The sequence below is a fragment of the Watersipora subatra genome, chromosome 2 (assembly GCF_963576615.1).
Source record: "Watersipora subatra chromosome 2, tzWatSuba1.1, whole genome shotgun sequence".
Taxonomy (NCBI): Eukaryota; Metazoa; Bryozoa; class Gymnolaemata; order Cheilostomatida; family Watersiporidae; genus Watersipora; species Watersipora subatra.
In genome coordinates, this window is record NC_088709.1 from 2,388,368 (window position 1) to 2,407,143 (window position 18,776).

Here is an 18,776-nt window from a genome sequence, read left to right on the forward strand (position 1 = left end):
CAGCATTTATTGGCAGCACTCATAGGCAGCACAGCACACCTCATCTTTCTTCAAAAGAAGCACATAGAAATAACCCAGTCAACTCTGCGCAGGTAACAATATACATGATTTACACAACGCCTTTCGAACAGTAAATATATAAAAAGTTATTTTTCTGTGTGGCTACATAAATGCAGATATTTGACTTTTGCATAGTCATGTCTATTAATATGATAGAAGAAATATAGATGTGTCTATTATTATGATAGAAGGAATATAGATGTGTCTATTAATATGATAGAAGGAATATAGATGTGTCTATTAATATGATAAAAGGAATATAGATGTGTCTATTAATATGATTGAAGGAATATAGATGTGTCTATTAATATGATAGAAGAAATATAGATGTGTCTATTAATATGATAGAAGGAATATAGATGTGTCTATTAATATGATAGAAGGAATATAGATGTGTCTATTATTATGATAGAAGGAATATAAATGTGTCTATTAATATGATAGAAGGAATATAGATGTGTCTATTATTATGATAGAAGGAATATAAATGTGTCTATTAATATGATAGAAGGAATATAGATGTGTCTATTAATATGATAGAAGAAATATAGATGTGTCTATTATTATGATAGAAGGAATATAGATGTGTCTATTAATATGATAGAAGGAATATAGATGTGTCTATTATTATGATAGAAGGAATATAAATGTGTCTATTAATATTACTACAATAGTTTTACAACCCTTATTATTATCATCATTTATTCATTATCTGTCATTTATCTATTTTGTGTTTGACTTCTATATAACAAATTCTGTATATTTATTATTGATTTTGCTTTTTTGTATCAATTCTACTCTTTTTGTATTTATTAACAACCCTACAATCCAATTTCTAATAAATTCTTCAAGACCCCATTTTGTTTTCTCAATGAAAACAGCTTAACACTTTAGAACTTGTGTTTTTAGACTGAAAATAACTCCAAGTTTATAACTATTGAACAATACTAACTACTACTATTATAATTATTACAACCATAATATATTCACATTCAGTTATGTACCAATGACGTGACCTCAGAATAGTCAACAGTAAACGATAAGCAGTGTCACGAACAACCTCAAAGATGCTTTCCTTGTAGATTCAAGTGGCCAATTTTAGTGGCGACGTGTTTGAGAGGTCAAGGTTAGAGCCAGCATGAGAGATAGACTAAAGACTGTGCTCCAGCAATTCGCTGAGACGACTACAGCACACGCCCCACCAAAGGTGAGCTAGCAGTTTGTTGACAGTTTGATTAGATTTCTACTAACATCAAACACTTTGTATCGATTCAGAAAAACCTGTCATTTCAGAATGGTTTGTTGTATTTTACCAATGCAGCCAAGCTTGAGAACAGGTTTTGTACTAACTCATCCACTGCCCATGCATATACCTGTTTGACCGTTAACTTGTTTGCATGATCTATGATTATTGTAGTTTATAGCAGCTGTGAAATCAAATTTTATAATACGATTAAAATTGCGCAAAAAGACCTTCTGGCGACCAATAATATTCCTGCTCTTAAGACCTTGTAGATCAGGCTGTTGGGTTCTCTGAGCAAAGTTACCAAATTCCTGTGCTTAATAAAGCAACAATAGTGTGTTGATATAAAAAAGAATGTTACTTGTAATGTATAACAGCGTTTAATAATATATATGTATTTTATAAAATTCAGACAAAAAATTATAAATTTAAAGACCGCAATAGTAATGAAATTACCACCCGGTATTATGACCACCGGTGGAGATTTTACTGACTGTATTTGGGTGAAGGTGACCCAAATTAGCTTAACAGAGACTCAGATTAGCTTACCAGCGACACAAACTTGCTAACTAGTGACCCAGATTAGCTTACTAATGACCCAGATTAGATTAGTTTACCAGTGACGCAGATTAGTGTAATGATAACCCAGATTCACTTACTACTGACCCAATTTAGTTCACCAGTGACCTAGATTAGTAATTACCTATGCACAGTTACACTGAAAAGCAGAGGCGTGCAGGTGGAACAGTTCAAAATATGCCTCACAGGAAGCGAGTTTCACTTGATGCCCAAGAGTGCCACTCAGAGACTATCTTACGCTATATTCAGTGGGCAGTTTTTGAAAAATCAATTCCTGCGTCTTTCATTAACTTTCGATATGATTAAATGCCTGTTGAAAACTCCTTAAAAAGCTCTCAGTGTTTGACTAAGTGCGACCTGCCTAGTGGAGACTCAGTGAGTGATGCTTTTCTTTTCTAAAATACATGTAGTTGTTTATAGGAACAATTCTAGGATGGCATTTTTAGAGCGGCTGCATTTCTGCAGTTGAAATTACTAGAACCATAATTTTTAGTATGACCATTTTTATAGCAGCCCCTTCTCGACAAACCATTTTTACTGTAACCATTACTATGATGAGTAATTTTAAAGACCAATTTGTAAAGTGACTATTTTTAAATTAGCCATTGTTAAAGTGACCTGTGCAGGTGCAAAGGCGCCATTGCATAGGATTGCTAGCTGCAAATTTCTTTGTCATTTCTCGAGGGATCACGGCTGGCTAGTGCGCTGCTCAGCGATTAGATTACAACCTTTTCTGGTATTTGAAAATGACTTGGTTGAGAAACAAATCCTGTCTGCAAACCTTTTTAACAGACTGCTGTGAGAATTGCGTATCTTCGGTGAAAAAGCTCGAGTCTTTCCATTTAGTTACATGTATTTGAATTTTCGCTAGAGCACGGAAAACTCTAATCAGTGATAAGCTACAAGGGTTAGCTTGGTAAGTGAATAATCATATCTCATCTCATAGAACTACAATTTACGTTATTCCCTAAATTAAAAAATGAATGCTTTAGTTCCTTTGCTTATATTAGTCTGCTTTTCAGTTGGCTGAGCTGCAGCCAACTAAAAGGAACGTAAGTTATATGGGACAGAACCCGGTTCCCTACATAACTTAGTCGAGCAGTATGCAAGAGATGTGACACGGTTTAAGAAAGCTTGTTTATTCGTACTTAACATAGACCTGCAAATTCTTGTCAAACTGGAGCCCTTGGTAGGGTGGTTTATACTACATCTACGCACCTCTGAACTCATGTATGGCACTGCTTGCAGATTGTTACTCATAATCATATCTTGTCAAAGCTCTTCTGGGCCTTGCTCTTCCTCACCGGCATCGGAGTTTTTATCTACTTCTGCCAAGAGCTCGTCGTCTCTTTTGCCAAATTTGAGAGAACCACTGATATTGAGGTAGGCACTAATCTAGTACAGAGAGTTAATCTTAGACTGATATTTTGAAATGCGCTCAAACAGGAAATGTGAAATTATACAGCTGCAGCTCGCGGTAACCTTAACACTAGATTATTTTTTATAAAATTTAAATAGAAAAATAAAAGGTAAAGATGAATACAATGAGTAGATATAGGTCACAGGATATAGGTTACAGAATATAGATAGGTCACAGGATATAGATAGGTCACAGTCTTACATCTTTCAAGTGTTTAATGAGTGTTCCGTTTACCGGAAGGTAACGCTGCCGACACATCCTGCAAATTATATTCACTCGTGGAGTGCAGTAATTCGACATGTCAAACTGGATCTGCGTGTGCATTGAACTAAAGTTCAACAACCTTTTGCTGGAAGTGAATTGAATTTGTGGTTCATAACCAAAGTTGAAGGAGTTTAGATACTCAGAAAGATGGAAATCTTTAATTAGATAGAGGAGCAATACAATGGACCAATTAGATAGAGGAGCAATACAATGGACCAATTAGATAGAGGAGCATGACAATAGACCAATTAGATCGGTTGAATGAGACTGCCGAGAATCATGATAGCCACTCTATACACGGGCACCTTGAATAGTCACTTCAACTGTGTAACAGCACCATCTTATGACTGGTGTGTAGCTGTAATAGTCATCTTATGGCTGGTGTGTAGCTGCAATAGTCATCTTATGGCTGGTGTGTAGCTGCAATAGTCATCTTATGGCTGATGCATGGTGGCAATAGTCATTTTATGGATTATGTGTGGCTGCAATAGTAATCTTATTGCTGGTGTATGGTTGCAATAATTCTTTTTGGCTGATTGGCTGATGTACTTAATTGTATTGTAGGCTACAAAGCAATTTACGAAATGCCTGAAACATATTTAGGCCGAGCTTCTTGTCTACTTGTTAACTGAGATTTGGCTGTTGACTAGTAATTCAGGGGCCAGAATAGAATATCTTCATAAAATATTCATGAAGTAATGATAATTCCTAACATATATATGAATAATACTAAAGTTAAACATTGTAGGAGCAGCTCTTTATTACTGTTTCTAGAACAAGCTTTGCAAACGATTGAAAAGTTCTTTGGAGCCATTCTGTCCAAGTTAGATTTTAGTTTTTTAATATTCTGTAAAACTAATTGCATGCATATGGGTTGGTGTAATGTTGGCAGAACATTCTCAAATATGAATAGAAGCTTATGATTTTATGACGATGGCTGATTGCAGTGAATTCCCAGCTCATCTAATGAACCGAGTATAAATGACAACTCTTACTTTGTATTGGAAGCCAACCCTCCCAATATGTGTGTACTATTATAGTCACAATGTGTCATCTTACAGTTAAAGTTTAGAGTCTTAGAGTTTCCTGCTGTCACCATCTGTAACCAGAACCAGTTCAGGGCGGATAGAGTTCCTCGAGAGCTTAACGGGCTTTTTGGGTCATTTTTAAATGAGAAACGTGCCGAGATGTTTGGTGGTCAGGAGATGTTCGACGAGCACCTGAGTAAGTAAAGATGTTTTCATAGTTACTAAAGCAGAAATACTTACAATTATACAATTGCAATCTGTTTCAAGTAGGAAAAATATGAGAACCATCAAAAAGAGGAAGAAAATTTCAGATCCATCATCAACCTCTCTTAAATGTCGCATTAGATCCCATTTTAGGGACAGGAATTTGTCACACAATACATTATCGCCATTCATAAAACTGGTACTGTCTCTAAGACTGGTAACTGTCTCTAAGACTGGTACTGTCTTTAAGACTGGTACTGTCTCTAAGACTGGTAACTGTCTCTAAGACGAGTACTGTCTCTAAATCTGGTACTGTCTCTAAGACTGGTACTGTCTCTAAGACTGGTACTGTCTCTAAGACTGGTACTGTCTTTAAGACTGGCACTGTCTCTAAGACTGGTAACTGTCTCTAAGACTGGTACTGTCTTTAAGACTGGTACTGTCTCTAAGACTGGTAACTGTCTCTAAAACTGGTACTGTCTCTAGGACTGGTACTGCCTTTAGGACTCAACAGACTTGTTAGCTCTAAAGCTTTTACATTAAGTTTTGTGAAAGGTATAAATATCGAAGTAGACTGGCAAGCAAAAATACCACTTGATCTGCGCTTGTTATAAAATGAACAACTCCTATCGCATAGAGTTTCAACACATTTTATAGTCACAGTTTCTTTCATTTTCGTAGACTTAAGCTTCACGTGACAGACTCCGGTTAAGTACACCAGTACTCAGTTATAATACTGCCTTTTCATTATTAAGCTTTGCATGTTATCCTATCTGTACAAATCACTCTAGGAATAATTTTTTGCAATACGGTATTAATTTTGGCGCATGTTGAATTGACTTGAGATGGTTTTCATGTATGCCTTGTAATGAATTACGGATAGAGTTTACACAAATGCCATGATAGTTTTATCGATATTTTTTATAACACAAACAAGATTGTAGCTCATGGTATTAGCAAAGACAGCCTAAATAAAAATTATACAGTGTTTAATAAGTTTCAATAGCCACTATAAAATGTTACATTTTTCTTTTTCTTTTCGAGAGAGTCTACTACAAAATACCATCTCCAATGCACTTTAACGAAAACAACTGAGTGAAGCCATCATGAAAAAGTGGCTGTCATATTCTATTAAAATGCCAGCAAATGCAGGTTATTGTTCAAAGCAGAAGATATGCAGTAACATAATCTGTTTTTTACCTAGGTAAGCTTAACCCGTCAGAGAACGATGAAGATGATCAAGAAGGCAGTGAAGGTAAAATACTGTTGCAGGACAAATATTACAAACAGGGTGCAGTGAGATTGTCAATATCCGTGTAATGGAAGAGGGCATCTTTGTGATCAGCTTCTCAGTGTTCTCTGCTTGTGTACTTGCTATCCTTTCTATGTACTTTCTTTGGGTACATATTGATCACTTTTTACAGATGCAAACATTTGTGATGTACTGTGATGTATATTCTTTATATTTTAGAGTGATTTTTTGCAGGACTCTCTACAACTCTGGCTGGAACGCAGGCTGGAACACAGGCTGGAACACAGGCTGGAACACAGACTGGAACACAGGCTGGAACACAGGCTGGAACACAGGGCTCATCATCTGCTTTGGTTAACCTCACAACACAAGAGAGCAGTTCAGTCTCATCTTCAGGTTTGTATATGAGACAGAAAGAGATTTAGGCTTATCTACAAAAAAATAGTTTATAGGACTTCAATGACTGTCACAAGAGCAGTCACACTAAAGTTGAGTATTTGAAGGTTTTATCTTTCAGCAAATAGTTTACACAGACTAATGAAGATTGAGGATGCTACTGTTATAGAGTGAGGGTGCTATTGTTATAGATTGAGGGTGCTACTGTTATAGAGTGAGGGTGCTACTGTTATAGAGTGAGGGTGCTACTGTTATAGATTGAGGGTGCTACTGTTATAGATTGAGGGTGCTACTGTTATAGAGTGAGGGTGCTACTGTTATAGAGTAAGGGTGCTACTGTTATAGAGTGCGGGTGCTACTGTTATAGAGTGAGGGTGCTACTGTTATAGATTGAGGGTGCTACTGTTATAGATTGAGGGTGCTACTGTTATAGAGTGAGGGTGCTACTGTTATAGATTGAGGGTGCTACTGTTATAGAGTGAGGGTGCTACTGTTATAGAGTAAGGGTGCTACTGTTATAGAGTGCGGGTGCTACTGTTATAGAGTGAGGGTGCTACTGTTATAGATTGAGGGTGCTACTGTTATAGATTGAGGGTGCTGCTGTTATAGATGTTTATAAGATAGACCTGAGCTGGCGATGCATAGATCGGTCACTACCGAATGATGACTTTCTGTATAGCATGGAATTCTATATTTGTTTACATCTTTAACATAGCCTGGGCTCTCAGACGACCTTGGCTTAAGCATTGCGGCTTTCCACTATATTACTGCAAATCCTTATAAAACCTGTCTTTGATATGCTTAGACCAATGTGGAAGTTTTACTGTTGACTAGTTAGGTAAAATATGTGCCCAACACCAGCTCAGCGTTCACTAGTCACCTTCATGTAGATACCAATAAAAACATGATGAGTTTGTTCTCCCCTTGAAAGGTTTTAGAAACATTAATGCAGTTTAGCCAAATGTCTTTTCTCAGTTCGAGAAGGTCCTCGGCGACAAAAACGTGGTACGTAAAATTCTTTATGTTATTTTTTGGCATGTCATTAACGTTCTTTAACACTAGAGTTTTGTACACTGTTCGTAGACAGATATTATAGTTGTTAGCTGCAGACAGGTGTTATAAATTCTACATGTAGACAGGTATTATAGATGTTCGCTGCAGACAGGTGTTATAAATTTTACATGTAGACAGGTAGTTTAGATAGATAGTTTCTACAGATAGATAGTTTCTATCTGTAGACAGGTTTTATAGATATTCGCTGTAAACAGGTATTATAATTTCTATCCAGTATTATAGATATTTATCTGTAGACAGGTGTTGTAAACTCTGCCTGTACAAAGATATAGAGGATGGTTCCTGAAAGGCATTAAAAAGGCTGTAGACATGTTTTATAAACACAACCTATCAACGAGTATAATAGACATCTATAGACTTCTATAGAAACCTTTGAAATCTTCTATAGAAATTTAGCATGTGCAATCGTGAAAAAGATATACAGTATACGACAAGGGTGATAGGTGGGATAAGAACAGCTTATCCTTGTGGTTACATGCGCTTATTAGTAGACTTGTGATTTTAATATCGCGAGTTCCAACCTAGCATGATTTTCTGTTGCTAAAACTTTACCAGCTATAGCTGGACAGACAAACGACAGACATACAGACAGACAGATGATGACAGGCAAACTTTGAGTTTATATATACAGTGAAACATGGATAACTCAAACTTCACAGGACCGAGCGAAAGTGTTTGAGTTATCAGAGCGTTCAAGTTATCAGAGCACAGTCACAAGTGAATGTATTTATCAGTAGATACATATACAAACTACATGCATATATAAAACTAAAGTATAGGTTGTTCGTTGTAAGTTAAAGGGCATCTGATGTAGAGTTTTAAAGTATTTATCAGAAAGTATAGATATTTTTATACACTTGAGATTTGTGTGTTGTTTTAGGTGATGTGACTGCCAGAACCTTTTCAGATTAAAATTGGCAAAACCTAATCACGGTTAAAGCGCTCAGAAGACATTTTTTCTTCTGAGTGTTTTACTCGAGATCAATTTTGCCAATTTTAATCTTAAAACGTCTTGTCAGTCACATCACCTAAAACTGCAAACAAATCTCAGCCCAATAGAAAAATATCTATTCATTCTGACAATTTTTAAAACTGGACATAAGTAAACATTTATGACCAATGCAAAAAAGCATGCTTTACATCTGATCAGTTGTTTCATTCAAAAAACTTATCGAGTGTAGTCTGTGACAAGGTATTTTTTTGACAAAGATCAACAGTGTGACTTATTGTAGAAATAGATTTTAAACAGTTATTATAGTCCTTGCACTCTCTCGTATCTATAAAACGTCTGAGGACATCTAAAGCGTTGTTTGCATCAGCTAAGGTAGGTGGATCAGGTTCAACAATCTCAGCCTCATCCTCTCTATCGGACTCATCGAGAGCACCACAATATGTCATGGACTGCACAATCTCTGCATCACTCAAATGCTCAGCAACAGTAACATCTGCATCAACCACTAAAAGCTCATCTGCAAAGCCAAACTTGAGTTTAAGCTAAAGTAACACTATTTTTAAAACATTTGTTAGGCACCTTAGACAGTCATAAATTTAGCCCTTTATCGGGTCGAGTTCATAATAATGTAACAGCATTGGCTGTTTCAAGATTACTTACTTGCTTACAGTAGTATCCTTTCCTAAATCCTGTAAAAACTTGTTAGCCTTTTCTAACAAAATTGGCCCATCGATAGGTACGCCTTCACTACGCACTTGTCTAAACCAAGTCAATAATACACCATCCAAATCATCGTGCGACGTAGAACGATCTCTTAGCCTTGATGAATTTTGGTCACATAACGATCTTATTCTTTCTTTTTGTTTAATCCATGTTGACACTGTACTTTTTGGAAGATTTTCTCTTGTTGATAATGCTGATAGCTTTTGTCCTGCTTCGATTTCCTCGAGTAATTTAAGTTTGTCAGAAGGTTTCTACGCTTTTCTTTGCTTGCGTGATGCCATCGTAAAGCGGATGTCTGTTGTAGCGGACGCCAAGCCACGAGCCTATTTGTGACATTTTATCTTTATGTACCCGCATATAATCACTGTTACAATATGTATTTTGCATGCTGTGTCTATCTTTATTAAATTTTTATCGCTAATACCTTCTAACGTTTATAGCTTGGCCGTAACTAAGCGAACGTCTTAGCGACCCTATTAATCATTTTTATACGATTTCTTTTTCGGTTCCATTATACGGTACGGGGGAAATTATATGTACACTATACGCGTATAAAACGTGCTTTCGTTAAGAAAGCAGAGTAGTCTCAGCTCCGCGATTAGTGGAAACTCCTTCGAAATAAATTGAACGGAAACCACGTTTGTGAATTCGGCAAAAAACTGTTCGAGTTAACGGTGCCGAGGTCGAGTTATATAAAACCATTTATCATTGCGTGGGAACGGACTAAGCAAATCCATTCGAGTTAACCATGTGTTCGATATATCCGAGGGCGAGTTATCCATGTTTCACTGTATATATAAACTCAAAGTTTGTCTGTCGTCGTCTGTCTGTCGTATATATATTGAATATATATATATATATATATATGTATTATATATATATATATATATATATTATAGGCCTATATATATATGTATATATATATATTCAATATATATTCAATATATTTATATATATATATATATATATATATATATATATATATATAGATTGGAAACTATTGCAATCTCCAATATCAATTTGCTTGCTTGTTTGTCAGGGTTTACTTGAAGCCTCATATGTATGCTATGTGTCACACTGATACCAGCTAACAGCTAGTAAGGTGTTGTCTGCTCTTTGTGCACAAAGGCTACTCGGGTGATCATTTCTATATTTTTCCTTTATGAATGTTAAAACGCTAACATTGGTATTCTTACACAGCCTCAAATGGTTCTGCTCCTGCAAGAGGAAAGCGAAAGAAGAGATCAATGGAGCCTCTAACTGAAACCGAAAATCTGATCATGGATGACTTGGTATGTAGCAGACTTGAGCTCTCATACGCATGTTTCTAGTCTGTTTGGTGAAGTTAGCATGTCATACCTGTTAATAATTATTATAATCAATTGGTTTTCCTATCGGTATACACATTCCATTACAGAAGCATGTCTCTTGATTTTGCGATTGCTCTATTAAAGTTCTATGAAAAATAAGCCTAATGTCAATATAATCAATATAAAAAGGCAAAAGTTTAATACAATTATAAAGATAAATACAAGCCAAAATTATAGGCACGATATATATACTCGGTGAAATCGTAGTCATTTGCTAGAATCATTTTCTCAGTAGTATATTTTGTACAGATTCTATTAACAGATGAACCAGAAGCTGGCTAACTTTATTGCTATATAAGAGGCTCTCATTACACTGATACCTTGGAATAAAAATTAATAATTAAAAAATAATACACTGCCCCTTGGCATATTTGACCTTCACATATTTGACCTTCACATATTTGACCTTCACATATTTGACCTATGCATATTTGACCTTGGCATAATCGGCTACTAAAACTATTATTTTTAATGTTCATAAATATGCAAAAGTATTTTGTTTTAAAATAAGATTGAAACACAAATTGTTGGCTGTTGAAATATCCCTAAATGTTAACAAAATAATGTCAGCTGAAAGAAATATGAATAATTGTATACGTGTGAGTTTACTGCAGGTAAATGAATGAGTATACTGCAGGTAAATGAGTGCATATACAGTAGGTAGATGAAGGAGTATACTGCAGGTAAAAGAGTGCATATACAGCAGGTAGATGAAGGACTATACTGCAGGTAAATAAATAAGTATACTGCAGGTGAATGAAGGAGTTCATCAGAAGTACTAATTAGTACATTAGCAATAATGTAAAGTTCATACTATTGTTTTATCGTTTTATGATAGGAGGGTTTCTACACTGAGCCTAACCTTGAGGAGTTTGCAAACATGACATGGTTTGGAAACGTTGGGCAGAGCTCAACAGAAAAAGAGATGATACTTAATTTAACCCAGTATATAACTTCAAGTTATAGCCGGGCAGAGCTTGCTAGTAAGTATACTATAGCACTAGCAGTACATATTGCTAGTAAGTATACTATAGCACTAGCAGTACATATTTCTAGTAAGTATACTATAGCACTAACAGTACATGTTAGCCATCACGCTAGTTGCTATGATGAAACTGTTTAAAGCTGCCTGGGCTCTCTTGACTCAACATTGACAGCAATACCCCCTCATGTATTCATAGCTCTTTAGTCTAGCTTCAAATATGACTGATCATACACATTGCTTCTATCTTCTAAAAATTGATGCTTTCCTCTCGGCGTGATTTTTTGTCTCTTCACTCAAAACAACTCTTTGAATTCTTCTTTCACAGAAAATCTGTCTTGAGAGACTTTTAGTTGGAGGTCTGCGATTGTGATTTCCATTCTTGTGGCATCTTTGTCAGCAGTATATTAGCCCTGAAATCGAGGCATTGAGACTACTGCGCATTATCATATATGTTATACTAAAGAATGTTAACAAAGATTAGTGCAAAATTTATTTTTCATAAACCTAACACCTGCAGTTTAACTATATATTAGTAGCAGTGAGTAGATACTACATGTATATGAAATATATTTAGACCCTGAATATTATTCTGTGTTACTTTCAAATATTCAGTCATATATATGTATATGTAGGTTGCATTGAACTAAATTTCAAGTTCTAAGCAACCTACACCTTCTCATTTAACCTTTAGCCTTCAACCTTTACTTAGTCCTAATAACCCATGGTCTATTTTTTCATTCATTTATTTCAAGTTTTCATCCATTGCAAGGTCCATTCTGTTGGCTTCCTGCCACTCCTCTGCTATTAAGTTCAACAACTTTAGAACCCTTTTTTACACTACCAGATTTTAACCAACTCTTGAATACTTGACTTCATGACTTTACTTGACTTCTTGACTTGACTTCTTGACTTGACTACTTGACTTGACTTCTTGAATTGACTTCTTGACCAACTCATTATTGTCATATTGCCTTGAGGTTTGAGCAATAACGCAAAGCATGGAGTCCCACAGGAAGCCTGTGGACCCGCCCCGTACCATTTATATATCTTAGACTCAGAGCTTGTGAACTTGTTGCTGCTCCTTTAGGAATGGGTCATGATATTCAAGAGATGCTGCAGGAGTGTTCATTCTTGGGAAAAACATGTGGACCAGAGTGAGTAGTTTCTACAGTGAGGTTAATCATTTTGTTTTGTTGGAGTTATCTTCTCAGATGAGTAGTTTGATTAACTCGTCAAAGTACAATATTTGCTACAAAGCCATAGCTGTAAACTGCAGACGGGCTACAGTTTAAAGATAGAAATCAAGCTAACAGGCTGCTAGTGTAACGGATTAAGACATTTAAGTAAAGTAGCAGCTATTGTGTCCTTGAACCTATTGTGTCCTTGAACCTAGTGTGTCCTTGAACCCATTGCGTCCTTGAACCAATGATATACAGCCCCCCAAGGATAGCCGACGGCTATCAAATAGGCGGGGTTTAATGATGGAGCTCTGTTAGGATTGTGCTAGCCTGGGTTTCGGAGCAAACACAACTCTCGCGGGGCGGTCGCGTTGCCTTGTTAGGTTTTGGAAAACACAACTCGCTGTTATCGTTTCATCAGCTCATTCAGTCAGTAGGCCCCGCGGTTCACAATAGCAAACCTTGAATTTCTACAATGTAGGGGTGATACCTAACCAAAATAATAGATCCATGCAAAATAAAACATTTCAAATTACCTACTTTTAGTAATTTTAAAATTGGTAAAGGTCGTAGTATATGCCTAAAGTTGAATATAATTACCCGAACAACGGCATTTTTTTTCTAGTTTTTGATTTATATTTTGCCACCCCTAATATAAAATGACAAAGTCTTTCATCGTTATCACATTGTTTTACCTGGCCAATAAGATGGGACAGCAGGCAAAACTGTGCAGTGTAGTTTTCATACTCAAAATCTAAATGCAAAACCGAATTTGAGCTATTTTACGATTGTGACTATTAATATCACGAATGCTTGTGAATGGCAACTGACTGATCATAACGGTGACAATATTGGGATACTATATTTATTTGACAACAAAATGAATTCAACAGATAAGTAAAATAACCACTATAGTTCATAATATTTGTAAATTTACAAGGTGCTTTATTCAGCATATTTTTTTGTTCGGGTGCCGTGTTCGGGTTAATCCCAACAGAGAGAGTTGTGTTAGCTCCGAAACCCAGGCTAGCATAATCCTAACAGAGCTCCATCATTAAACCCCGCCCATATGAGCGCCGTCGGCTATTCTTGGGGGGCTGTATATCATTGCTTGAACCCAGTCTGAATTATTTGGGTTTTCTGGCCTGAAACCAATATAAGACAGTATTTGTTTCTTATTAGGCACTTTTATCACTTTTATGATGTGAAGTACGGCAACTGCTACACATTTAATAGTGGTATGGACAGATCTGTGGCTAAGATCAGCAACCCAGGGGCTTCTCTAGGTATGTCCCAAACCTTTGAGTAAAATATATCTACAATATGCAGCTATAATTCATAAACTGCACTATTCGGTATATAGAAGAAAAGGCTAATGCTTTGATTCATATTGACCTAAGAATCTCCTTTTTGTTTACCTTTCTCAACACATATATGATATGTTTTAGTTTGAATGTATAAGAATAGTAAGAGTTGCCTTCTCCACACTCTCCTTTACCGATAGATGAACATTTACTGATGTCTTCAAGGAGTATTGACATTTACACTGTGTACATCAATAATGTTATATAGATTGAACAACACTGCATTTGATACGCTAGTCATTTTGTGTGTCGTGAGTTGGTTTGGCTAGTCTCTCCACAAGTAGTAGATAATGTCCGTACAGTACACTGTCATTTACGTAAGAAAAAAGTCTATAGCGCAATAGACTATAGAGTCTAAACACAATAGTGTACGTAGAGAGAATGTTATATTGTATTTATATTGTATATAAACTATGTTTATATAATGTGTTACAGGGTTATCCATGACGCTGTTTATCAACCAAGGCCAGTACACTCCTGTGCTCACTCAAGAGGCCGGGCTAAGGGTCATGTTACATAGGCAAGGCCAGGTTCCTATCATAGAAGAAGATGGATTTGACATCACTCCAGGCACCAAAAGTGGAATCGCTGTAAAATATGTATGTGAATGTTTTTACAATTTTAATCAGGTCATCACGGTGAAGGTAGAAATTGGTTAAAGGTTGACTTGCAACAAAATTCACATTACAGTTATTTGGTATCAAAAGATTCACCATGTCTTACTCTGTTGTGTTGTAGGTGCAAAATATGTGGGAATGTGATTACAAGCTCTTAAAAGCTGAAAAACGAACAGCCGCCGTAAATTGGAATCTGTTTATTATTTCTCTGACGTAGTCATTACAGAGAATGCTATACTAGGATGGACAACATATTTATTGTATAGATTTTTTATTTTAAATAAAAAACAGTTGTATATTATGATGCAATGCAACTCTCCAGTTATGATTTTGTTAAAAGGAAACTAGGAAGAAAGTCAAAAATGGTCCTTTTCAGCAGTTGTGAGAAGTTATTATGTTATTTCCATAGCACAATGGGCAGATAACTCCTAGCACATTGGGCAGATAACATCTAGCACAATAGGCAGATAACTCCTAGCAAAAAGTTGCTGTAGTACTGAAGCCGGTGGTCTGGTTGTAGGTTGAGGTGAGCAGGCTGGCAGGCTTTAAAGGCGATTGTGTCAATGAGATAAATAGAACAAGCACCCATTCATTCTATCCCGGAAACTACACGCAAAAGGTGAATTGTCTTTTACTATATTCATAACTTGGTAAGTTTGTTTCGAAAACAACATTTCGTTTCGAAGATGAAAGTTTGATTTTCTAGCTACTAACAATGTCGATTCGATGGTGTTACCAAATATTGTATTACTATCAAACAAAGCGAATTTTGTTGCAGGCTTGTCTCAAGACCTGCTTGCAAAAAGGTATAATAAAAGATTGTGGCTGCGCGACACCCCTCTACAGGTACCCTGATAATGTCACAATGTGTGGTCCAGCGGAAAGTGAGTACTTAAGAAAATCTTACTCTGTTTTCTTTTGAATTTGATCTTTGCTGGTATGAGGCTCATGTGTTTGCGTAAAATCAAACTTAGAAAAGGTATAGAATAATATGTAACATCCGTGTCATGTACAGCTGTGATTTAATGTATTCCATATGATATATTGCATATCATATATGCTATGTATAGTATATCATATATCAAATTTCATGTATCATATAGCTTATATCGTAGATCATATATCGTTTATCATATATAGTGTATCGAATGTAATGGATCATATATCATGTATGATGTATCATACATCATATATCGTATATCATAGATTATATATTATATATCATATACCGTATAATGTATACCATGTACAGTGTATCATATATCGTATGTCACATATTATATAGCATATATCGCATATCATATACAACCTATCAGGTATTTCATATCATGCTAGTGGTGTTGCTGTGTAGATGACTGTGTGGAAAGCGTGGAGTTAAGCCTACTTGACAATGGCACATGTAGCAATGTCTGTCCTACCCCATGCTGGGAATCGCAGTATCAGTATACCATCTCTACAAGCCAGTGGCCTTCCAAGCTATACATGGTAAGACAACTTGTTTATTGTCCTAGGAACTGATTGTCATCTCTCATCTATACGATATCAGTTCAATTATTTCAAATATTGTTGTCATTTGATTAATATTGCAGCCATTCCTTAAGGAATCTCTTGATGAAAGGGGTGAAACCATGAAAAGGGTGATGGCAGGTGACACTAAGTAAGACTATTAAAATTTCCAGTGCCATCTCAAAGTCATAGCTTTGTAGCCTGATAGTTTAAGAATGTTAACACAGTTCATATACTTTTCAGATGTCATTTAAACTTTTATGAGAAGCAAAACAAACATTCTATTTACTTCACACTCTCCTCCGAAGAATTGGAACTAAGTTGGAGTGTAACTGGTAGTATTGGAGTAAACGATATAAAGTGGGAGTAATGTTCCCATGGCTAATAACAGTGGAGGCTCGATATAACACCTCCAATCATAGATAGTCTAGTGATCCTCAAACATAATCCTTTGCTACTTTAATCGTGCAGTGCTATAAATTCTCTGAATTGGTTAGCTATTCGTGTAATAAAAACACATTAACGATACAATAGAGTGTACGCGCATACAGTATACTGTATTTTATGTATAGAATAGTCTATATCTAGTAGCTTACGCCTAGTAATATACACTTAGTAGTATTGTGCCTTCTTTTACAAGCAGTAGAGTTTTGTACGAACCTCACCCCTATGAGTCTTGCTACTTGAGGTTTTATGACATTGTATTTTACATAACTAGTTTACTTGTAGGACTGGCCTGAGTGAGGAGTTTCTAAAAATGGTTGTCTATTACGACAATCTAAACTACAACAAATACACGGAGCGTCTGTCCATCACTGTAAGTGGACAACTTATAAGTTATTGTTCTGTGTTAGCTACCTGGCATACAACATTGCTCCATATGAATTTCATATGCTGCCAGTAATAGTTGATGTGTCAAAGGTGTCAGGGTGGCCAGAGTGGGTGGTGTCTTTGATTGTCAACCATAGGGTTGGTGGTTTGAGCCCTGCTTAATGCTGATCTGACATAAAGCTCTCAGCAAGCTCTCAACCCTAAATTGCTGGGTCATTCAGATCCGGACCATAACTTGGAGGTCCTGTGTACCACACTGATAACAGGGCGCATTAAAGATCCACCTCTATCCATCGTATATTGGGCAAGGAAAATGGCTAATTGGCTCTGTCAGACTGGACATGTTGCATAATGTATCCCTTCGGGTTAATCTGACAGTCACAGAAAAAGCCCTCGATAAGTGTTAAGACCACTCAAGGTAGCTTATAAAAAAAACCAGTCTTGGCGGAGTGTTTCTCTAGAGGACATGAGAGTTCTACTAGTCATTGGTATTTAAAGGCTAAGCATGCGACTTTGAAAAATCTTTATTTTTGCACCTAACCTCAACGCAAGATTTTTTCCGGCATACTCAGCCACTGCAACAAATTTGCAAAAAGGATGAAGAACTACTCACACTTCTGACTCTGTAACATGTTTACAGAAGGGATGTAGAATTAGTCACAGCTCTGACTCTATAACAAGTTTACAGAATGGATATAGAACTAGCCACAGCTCTGACTCTGTAACAAGTTTACAGAAGGAGTGTAGAACTAGTCACAGCTCTGACTCTGTAACAAGTTTACAGAAGGGATGTAGAACTAGTCACAGCTCTGACTCTATAACAAGTTTACAGAAGTAGTGTAGAACTAGCCACATCTTTGACTCTGTAACAAGTTTACAAAAGAGGTGTAGAACTAGTCACAGCTCTGACTCTATAACAAGTTTACAGAATGGATCTAGAACTAGCCACAGCTTTGACTCTGTAACATGTTTACAGAAGGGGTGTAGAACTAGTCACAGATCTGACCCTATAACAAGTTTATAGAAGGGATGTAGAACTAGTCACAGCTCTGACTCGATCTATTCTAAGTCTTAGAAAACTTTAGCCGATTTCAACGGCTAAATGCTTTCGCCAACACATGCGGAATGTCTGTTTAGTATGTTAGTATTTGTAATATTTTTTGAACAGGCCAAGGATTTAATTGGAGCAATTGGTGGCCATCTCGGATTGTGGATTGGAATGTCCATTATTTCTTTCGTTGAACTGTTTGAGTTAATTCTGTTGATGATAAAGTGGTTTGTACGCAAGATGAACAGCAATAAGACGTCGAGTCTGACAGACTTAAAGAAGCACGAGACAGTCCAGACACCAGTGCATGCGTTCAATAAAGAGATCTTGATGAAGGACAACTAACTCACACACATGTCACAGTCTTGGTATAATAAGAAAGATTGATCCATTTCAATCAGCCTCTTTTGTTATTGGTTCCGTCCAAGTAAAGCGTACTGTGTTTAAAAGGTCAATTTTATTATTTTGGTATCAAGTCACAGTAGATATGATATATTGATATTTATTGCTTTAGTAACTTTGGAAGCAGAGAGTCGAGCAAATAAAACTTTTAGTCTTCGTTATGAGTGGCCATATTTTATACGTACTGATTTTTATGTAAAACTATTGTTTATATGTATTTAATTTATTATTATTTAAATTTGCATTTGTGTTTTGCCTCTTTCATTACAGATACTATTGC

The 18,776-nt window shown here is 36.2% G+C and overlaps 1 protein-coding gene across 1 annotated transcript; it reads left to right on the top strand.

Annotated features, from left to right (window-relative positions):
• Positions 1-1,183: 1,183 nt before the first annotated feature.
• Positions 1,184-18,746, top strand: LOC137387236 (amiloride-sensitive sodium channel subunit beta-like). Its single transcript, XM_068073576.1, has 16 exons — positions 1,184-1,267; positions 3,131-3,265; positions 4,628-4,790; positions 6,003-6,053; positions 6,285-6,446; positions 10,396-10,487; positions 11,404-11,548; positions 12,638-12,704; positions 13,911-14,014; positions 14,528-14,691; positions 15,230-15,328; positions 15,488-15,593; positions 16,061-16,194; positions 16,299-16,366; positions 16,945-17,032; positions 18,215-18,746. Exons 1-16 carry the CDS (start codon positions 1,199-1,201, stop codon positions 18,437-18,439), a joined length of 1,872 nt encoding a protein of 623 aa, XP_067929677.1. The 5' UTR covers positions 1,184-1,198; the 3' UTR covers positions 18,440-18,746.
• Positions 18,747-18,776: the final 30 nt, after the last annotated feature.